Below are 9,435 nucleotides of genomic sequence, written 5' to 3' on the forward strand. Positions count from 1 at the left end.
CAAAACATATATTTGGCTAGGTCCGAATCCAACGATAATGGATTTTAAAATAAAATGATTATTTTTTTAAATATTATTATAAAAGAAATATTTTTTATTTTACTATATTCATTTAAACTCTTTAATTTTTCGTATTTTCATACAATATATTTAATTTATTAATTTAAATATTAAATATGCTTTAAGTCGTAAACATTATCTTAAATAGAAGGATTTGTGACTTATCAATATGATATATTTAATTTATTAACTTCAATTTAAATAAATAACTTATATTAATATATCAAATAAACTTAAAATTTAGTATAAAATTTAAAACCTAAAGTAAAATATCAAATAATGTTTTTTAAAAAATCAATATATATTTTTTAACATGGTTAAAAAGAAAATATTAAATATAATAAATATAAAAGAACCTAAATCGAATCGTAAGATCAAAATTGGGATCTTAAGATCTCACAAAATAAAACATATTTATAATTTATAATTTATAATCATAAAAAATATTTCAACCATTCAATTTTTCGTTCAAACGTTACAAAAACCTTAAAATATTAGTTATAAGTCATAATACAAAATCATAAATAGTAAACTGATAAAGGGTAAAAGAAATAAAATGGTAAAAAAATGTTAATAAAAATCAAGAGAAGGTAGGACCGGATCGGATCCCGATCCTACCTACGATCTTACAAGCTTATCCTAAATACGATCTAACTCGTTTTTCATATTTAGGATCGTACGATCGTACGACATACGATCACAATTTTGACAACCATAATACATATAATGGATGTGTTCCGCAAAACTAGTTGGTAGCGGGTAACAGATAGCTGATAACGTTTAATTAAACGTTATGTGAAGTAACTTTTGGATTTAGAGCATGTTGTTTAAAATTAAACGCTATAAGTTTGATGTGTCAAACAACGTTTTTTGCTCAAACTGAAGCATTTTCTCAAACGCTAGAAGTTAGAAACTCCTAAATGCTCACAAAGGTACCGAACACACAAAATATCATCTTTCACAAAATTAAACAAAATTTATTTATAAATTATTATAGATCCCAAATGACATCTAAACAATGAGATATAAGATAAAAACTTTTGATTTTGTTTATACTTAATTAATTTTTTATATTATTATAAAAGTTTTTGATTATTTATATTTAATTATCTTTTTATATTATTCAGTATTTTTTAATGAATTTATTTTCTTTATTCAAAAATATCATTATGACATAAAAGTATTTTTGAAAAATAAAAAATGTGTTCACCGATAAATTATGTAAATAACGAGAAATGTGACGAATGCGAACAAAAGTCAAATATTGTTATCTCATTCATTATCCCTTCTTCTTCTTTTTTTTTTTTTTTTTTTTTCATTTTAGTTTTATTAAAAAAATCTATTAATTTGTAAAATATTTATTTTTATAAAATTTTATTTTGTAAATCTACTTTTAAATAAATGCAAAAACATTTGAGTGTTACACAAAAAAAAACTTTAGAAAAATAAATATTTATAAATGTTATAACAAAAAATAACCTAAATTATTTTGATAAGAAATTTATAAATATTTATCTTTTTCTATCTTAGAACTTTGTGTTATAAATATTTTTGTAAAAAACTATTTCGTCAGTCCATCTTCAATGTTCTTCAGCCGATTAAAAGCAAGTTATGTTTTAGTTTTATTGGAAACTGTAATATTCTTCAAAATTTTACAAGCAAGAATGTCAAATTTATAGGAACAACAAACACTTACATTAACATTTGAGTAAGACATAAAGTTGTAGGAGAGAAAAAACAATGTTCATAAATTTTTTGGATTTTAACAAAGGTCGGTGTTTGTTGTTTAAATAGAAAAAATATTGCTCTTAAATATTTCTGTATCAGTCAAATATTTGATATTCTCTATACACTTAAAATTTTCATTTGTTAAAGCTTGAAAAAAGATTGATCCAAGTGAAGATAATGTTTGAAGGATCATCAAAACAATTTTCATTTATTAGTGGTTGTTAGGTCACATTTTAATACTTAATTGTTTTTTTTATCAAGATAAGAAAGCGAAATATATCTACAGAATAAAATATTATAAAGTCAAATATTAAAATAATATATATATATATATATATATATATATATATATATATATATATATATATATATATATATATATAGGGTTAGGTTCATTTGAGATCACTTATATTTTGTGAGACCGTGAGACGCATTCTTTTATTTATTTTATTTTTTTTATTTATTTTTAGTTAATTCATGTTCCGAAAATAATATTTAAAAAAAGAATTTTTTGATTTTTCCATTTATTTTGCATTTTAAAATTATTTTTAGAATATGTACAGTGTAATATTCTATTTAGAATATTTCACGTATTTTTCAAAAAAAATAGAATTTTTTTTTTTTATTTTTTTTAGTTAATTCAAGTTCCGAAAATAATATTTAAAAAAAGAATTTTTAGATTTTTCCATTTATTTTGCATTTTAAAATTATTTTTTAGAATATGTCAGTGTAACGTATTTTAAAAAAAAAATGGAATTTTTTTTATTTTTTTTAAATTTTTTTTAGTTAATTCAAGTTCCGAAAATAATATTTAAAAAAAGAATTTTTGAATTTTTTTCCATTTATTTTGCATTTTAAAATTATTTTTAGATTTGATCTCACGGTCTCATAAAATTAGAATGGTCTCAAATGAACCTGAACCTCTATATATATATATATATATATATATATATATATATATATATATATATATATATATATATATATATATATATATATATATATATATATATATATATATATATATATTACCTCTAAACTTATTTTTTTGATGCTTGAAAAATACCCTATGGTCTATCAAAACAGTCATAATGACATTTTTTGAATATAAAAAAAATTCACCAATAAATGATGTAAAAAATTGATCTAAAATTGTCTGTGACAGAGCTTTGCAAAATAAAAAAATAAAAATAAAATAAGCTTCAAGTTTTTTTTGAAAACTGAATTTTTTATTTTACGATGAGGTAATAAACATCGAAAATATTTGTGAATAACCTTGCATATTTGGACCACTTTAATGATTAACCATTTAACCATTAAATTAATAGGTATATTATAGAAAAGACTTATTTTATTAATTTATCCTATTAATTTTTTTTAGGATAACAATCTTCTCAATCATTTAGATTTTAGTCTTAGATATCAAGATCCATATAAACATAAAATATTCACTGCCACAAATTATTAACTTTTATCAATTTAACCATCAAATTATTAACATAATTGGTAAAAAAAAATAGCCAAATTAATAAAAATGATAAATGTAATCGTCTTTTTTTCATTTTTGTACTTTGTAACGAACCTTTTGATTTTTAATAACATGTGAAAGAAAATATAATGAATTTCTAAATTGATAGCATGACTAGAATACAAGTGGCTTTGTATTATGCTCAAATTAATAAACTAAAATAAAAACAAAATATTCAAAAGATCTATAAATCAACAGTTAAGCAACATTCAAGTGAGAAACAGAACCACAACTAAATATATCCGGTATAATTCTTGATTCTTGTTCTTTAGAGAATCAAATCTCAATCCAGGCTAAACCGAAGTTTATTTATATGTTTTTTTTTTTTTTTAAACCTCATTTGTTACAGTCTATGCAAAATCAAGCTAACTACAAAATGAGATTCAAGAGGACCATAAACATAAAGTGCTAAACTCAAACAAGTCTGCCATAAATAAACAACTAACATGCACATGTGAGGTGTCAAAAAAGGCATTAACAAAATCCAAACACCATTCTTGAGTCGAGAGTAAATCATGAAGAATTCGTTGACCTCGAAACCAAACAAAGAGCATGTGATGCACCAATGGCTACAGAAACAACATTATATGAACCCCCCAAACCATCATCCTCCATTAAAAATTTTACTTCAATTGGAAAAGGTTGTATTTCTGGCACACCAGGAACCCCTAATTGTCCATCCTTCCCATTTCCCCACATGTACAACTTCCCTTTATCTGTTGTACATATACAAATTATACATGCCACCAAATGATTTAAATATTAATTCTTAATATAGGTTATATATATATTACCAGTTACAGCAGCTGATGAAGAACCTCCACAAGCAATATGGACAACTTTCTCAGCAGCTAGAGACTCGATAATCAAAGGAACAGTTTGATTTTGTGTAGAAAAATGCCCCAATTGTCCATGTCCACCATACCCCCAAGAAAGCACTCCACCATCATCTTCCAAATAAAAACCAATCAAACATATCAGGGAAATATAAGGGTAAAACGGTCATTTATGGCCACATACCGGTTAATGCAAGAGAGTGATATCCACCACTTGCTATTTGAACAACACGAACACCCTCAAGACCGGGAATCTGTTGAGGCTTCCAACCACCAATTCGGTTGCCTCTTCCAAGCTCATTGTTTGAATTTGCTGCGTTAAAAAGAAAAACAAAAATTAGGGTTTATGATTATATGAAAATGGGTGGATTAAAAAGAAAGCAGTAAGTTTCGTATTTTTTTATTTTTATTTTTTACCTCCCCAACTCCACAACTGGCCATCATCTGTAATGACGGTTGTAAAAAAACCACCACATGCAACAGAAACAACGGGAACTTGTAGTGATTTTACTTTTGAAGGTATGCTAAGTCCACCAACTTCATTTTGACCACGTGTTGGACCTAGCCCAAGTCTCCCTTCCCCTTCATCTCTTCCCCATGTATATACCTCACCTATATTCAACATGTATAAAATGAAGATAAAAATGATACTGAAATAAATGATGTAATTAAATATGATTTATAAAAGGATCCACACCTGCTTCAGTGATTGCAGCAGTATGTGTACCACTGGTTGCAATTTGAGTGATTTGTCCCTCCCAAGTGCCTTGTACTCGTTTTGGAGAGAGTTCTCTGGTGTAAACAGAATGACCAAGAGCACCAAAACCACCATAACCCCTGTAAACTTCATTATAAATGGCAAAGAGAACTTTAATGAAAATGCAATCAAAGATTACATATTGAAGGCAAGTTTGTGGTGTGTGACATGAAATGCATCGTTGTTGGTGTTAATGTTATCCCTACATATACAGATAAATACACAAACAAATACAGCAACTTGAAGTGGGATCTCAATATAAGCATTTCTGCTAGTTCAATATTTTCTACAACTTCTGTCATCGATTAGTCAAAGTAATAGAATAGAACAGATGAATTCAGTTAAATACTTATTCATATAGTATTTAATTTGCATCCTCTAAGCTTCTCAAGTTTATATGGGATCAAATAAATAAGGTTGTAGAGGAAATAACTGACCATGAGAATACGTGACCATGTGAATCGAGTGCGACGGAGTGAAGCCCACCGAGAGCAATACTCCGAACCGATTCCAGGTTAGAATTCACCGTCGGACGAAAAACAGTGTTTTCATGACCAAATCCGAGGCGTCCACCGTCGCCTTTTCCCCAAATCCACAATTTCCCATCGATTAGCACAGCAGAATGAAATAGTCCACAGGCAATGCCAATTTCTAATTGGTCGTCGTTTCTCGTGTGACATGAAGTCGATGAAGAGATACGGTAAGAGAGAGGAGGGAGAATGATAGATGAAAAGGGAGAAGGATATAGATGCGATTCTTCCTTGCCGTTGCCGAGTTGGCCTGAAGAGCCTCGCCCCCATGAGAGTAGCTGGAGGGTAACCGCATCGTCGGAGGTGGAGGCGGAGTTGTACAATATTGGTAGTTTGTTGGTGGTGGTGGTTGTTAGTGTACGTCGGAGTTGGCGTAGCGCCATTTACTTGTTTCGTTTTGGGTTTTTCCGACGTTTCCTTTTGGGGTTTATTGCTCAGATCGGCTGCACCTGTATCAAGTCGGTTGCGGACTTGCGGTGAAGCCAGTAAGCCACTATTTACTTTTAACACCCCGCGCGTATAGAAGAAAACAAAAGAAATGGATGGAAGTTTAAGAAAAATAAAGTTACGGAAAAATTCTAAAATTTTAGATAATCTCAAATTAAATTGAAGCCAGTAAGCCGCTATTTTCTTTTAACACCCCACGCGTATCAGAATAACAGGCGAAGAAAAGAAAAGAAATGGATGGAAGTTTGAGAAAAATAAAGTTACAAAAAAATCCTAAAATTTTAGGTAATCTCAAATTAAATTGAAGCCAGTAAGCCACTATTTTCTTTTAACACCCCGCACGTATCAGAATAACAGGCGAAGAAAAGAAAAGAAATTGATGGAAGTTTGAGAAAAATAAAGTTACGGAAAAATCCACTATTTTCTTTTAACACCCCGCACGTATCAGAATAACAGGCGAAGAAAAGAAAAGAAATTGATGGAAGATTGAGAAAAATAAAGTTACGGAAAAATCCTAAAATTTTAGGTAATCTCAAATTAAATTGAAGCCAGTAAGCCACTATTTTCTTTTAACACCCCGCGGTATCAGAATAACATTCGAAGAAAAGAAAAGAAATAGATGGAAATTTGAGAAAAATAAAGTTATGGAAAAATCCTAAAATTTTAGGTAATCTCAAATTAAATTCTATTTATAAAAAAGAACAAAATATTGGTTAAAACTTAGAAAAATCATTTTCGGTCGGTTTTGCAGACTTAGCCCGTATTTTATTCTTTTACGTTAGTTTGCTCAAAATTTTAGGATTTTTTCAAAAATTACTTAATAACCAAAATATTAAAACTTTTCTGAAAATTATTAAGAAATTAATGAATATTATTATTAACAAATTATTTATAAATATAAGAAATATTTTTATTATAAAAAAAGAAATACATTTATTGCTAATTTCTAGGAATAAATTGGTGGTCTAAGTACTCATTTATTGCTTATTAACCATTTAAACTCTTTACGTTTCTCCTATGTATTGTTGTGGATATGATAATGAGATGTACTCAGTTAGGGTTCCTTTAATGTTGGTGTTCATCTTATGTTTTTTAACCTAACTACCACTCAACATCCATACCTCACATGTTAACAACCATCAACTAACACACATCTATCAAATGTGAAAAGTGATCCGTGAATGATAGTTTATATGCAAATAAGTGAAGGGTGATTATCTATTTAAATTGTCATTCAAAGTTTACTTTTCACTCTTGACAGATGTGTGTAATTTGATGGTTGTTACCGGGTAATGTATGGAGGTTAGGTGATAATTAAGTTAAAGATTATAATAGAATATCTATATGTTCAAAAATCATTGTGTAATTATATTTTCTAATAACACGTGATCATAGAGTATCATGTCTAATAGCAAGTAGACACTTATTGATTGTGTATTAATATATATTATCAAATCTTGTATTGGTCACGCCTAACAGGTTATTTCTTTCTATAATACCCACATCGATACATAGGAGAAACATAGGGACTTTAACGTGGTCAACAAATAATAAAGAAGTACATAGTCGACCATTCTATTCCTAGAAATTAGCAAATGTATTTCCTTTGTTTATAATAAAAATAATTACATGTTTATAAATGATTTATTAATAATAATATCCATTAATTTCGTACCAATTTTCAGAAAAGTTCCAATATTTTGGTTATCATGTAATTTTTTTAAAAAAAGTTCTAATAATTTGAGCAAACTAACGAAAAATGACAAAATACCGGCTAAATCTTTGAAACCGGGCAAAAATGGTTTTTTCGAAGTTTTAGCTGGTATTCTGTGCTTTTCTATAAACAAAAATTAATTTAACACTTTTTCATAAATTAGACTAAAATTATAGGTTTTTTCTGGAGATTTCCCAAAAATAAAAGTAATTAATGTTTTTAGATTTCTAAGTTACAATTATTATTTTACTTTTTATTTTTAAAAATTAATGGGTACAATCTACAACTTATACTCTAATATTGCTTAACAAAGAGATACATAATCTAGTTAACATAATTTACCAAAATAAATTATGTATTTAATTTATGGGTAGTGATTTATACACAATATTTTTTAGTCATACATAACAATTTATGTTTTAGACGATTATACTATACAACTATATAAAACATAATTTGTAGTGTATGACTAAAATTATTATGTACGTATCATTACCCTTAATTTATTGAGTATTCAAATATTTTCATATTACACATTCCTATACTTTATTAAAACATCATTATTTTTATGTTACGTGTACAAGTCAATAGATATATAAAAATCATGTTCCAATAAGTTAACATATTAATTTATTTTGCAAACAAACTTTCTATCTAATTTGTAAAAGATTACACCACATATTCACGAGTAATGCTTCATTTTTTTTGGATACTTATATTAATCACTAGAAATAACTATGATGAAGAATATGATACTTTAGATATCTACAATATATCCAAGGTTTTGAGAACCTCTCAAAGTTCATCTCAGGCTCACTCTACATTGATTGAGAGTAAGCAAGGACTTAGGGCTTAAGGGGGCCCATTTAACCTTAACTCAAATGTCACTTAATTAAGGGACGAATGGAAATTTCAGATTCTTCATTCTTGCAGTCACGTACGCCTCATTGCCAATTGAATTATAAACGAATGCTCTTCTGTGTTCTCGATTTTCTTCTTCTTCATGACTCTGAAGTCTGAAAAGTGATCGATTCTTGAATCTTGATTTGATCAAAAATAAAAAATCGATTTATGAATCTTGATTGTTCAAAAATCGATTCTCCACCAGTCCATTCTTGAAACTGAAACGGTACGTTTGTAACACTCCAATCCAGGTTATTACCCTTCTTTCCCTTGAAATGAATTTTTATTTCAAATTTGGTCCCTTCCGTATGCTAGGTGTACTTATAAGGATGATTATCGTACTGAGGTGGAAGGATCGCGGAGATGAACCACGTACGCGGGGAGTACGTGGCAGATAGCCAAAACCCTAATTTACGTACTTGTGACCTATTTAAGCAACCTTTTACTAATTAGACTAAACCCTAATCAACCTCCATAGCCTCATTGTGTCTCTTAACCCCATATTTTAGTATGTGTGTGATTCTTGAGCTTAAAGAGTGTTTTGGTGGCCATTTTAGAGAGCATTCAAGAGGGAGAAGATGACGATCAAGGCTTGGGTGCCATTGAACTTCTAGATTCTACATCAAGTTCATCTTGAGGATCATTTGGAAGTATAAAGTCATAACCTTGTCATCTCTTTTGTTAGTTGAGCTAAAGTATTGTTATGGAGTCCTTTTTTGGTTTTTGGACCTTCTCTTGTGAGTTGAGCAACTCCAAAGACTTGGATGGTCAGATCTAAGCTCTTTGAGCATGCTAGATGCATAAAGGTGCCATCTTGAAGGTTGTTTAGATGTCATGCATGAGTTTGAGGTCTTATATCTTAATGAGAAGAATGAAGTTTTGGAGTCCCTTATGGCATGTAAGGGAATAAAGTTGCCAACTTTATGCCTTAG

At 28.5% G+C, this 9,435-nt stretch overlaps 1 protein-coding gene across 2 annotated transcripts; it reads right to left on the reverse strand.

The window, feature by feature from the left end:
* Positions 1-3,477: 3,477 nt before the first annotated feature.
* RUG3 (Regulator of chromosome condensation (RCC1) family protein) lies at positions 3,478-5,958 on the reverse strand. 2 transcript variants are annotated; one of them, XM_078990214.1, is made up of 6 exons: positions 5,347-5,958; positions 4,850-4,989; positions 4,570-4,764; positions 4,337-4,465; positions 4,111-4,266; positions 3,478-4,032 (listed from the first exon to the last, which is right to left on the reverse strand). In XM_078990214.1, the coding sequence occupies exons 1-6, from the start codon at positions 5,820-5,822 to the stop codon at positions 3,830-3,832; spliced, it is 1,299 nt and encodes a 432-aa protein (XP_078846340.1). In that variant the 5' UTR covers positions 5,823-5,958; the 3' UTR covers positions 3,478-3,829. The 2 variants fall into 2 exon arrangements, with proteins under 2 accessions (XP_078846340.1, XP_078846341.1); XM_078990215.1 differs by having other exon boundaries at positions 4,850-4,996; positions 5,347-5,500.
* Between the last annotated feature and the right edge of the window lie 3,477 nt (positions 5,959-9,435).

This window comes from Lactuca saligna, chromosome 4 (assembly GCF_052625555.1).
Source record: "Lactuca saligna cultivar CGN05327 chromosome 4, ASM5262555v1, whole genome shotgun sequence".
In the NCBI taxonomy this organism is placed as follows: domain Eukaryota; kingdom Viridiplantae; phylum Streptophyta; class Magnoliopsida; order Asterales; family Asteraceae; genus Lactuca; species Lactuca saligna.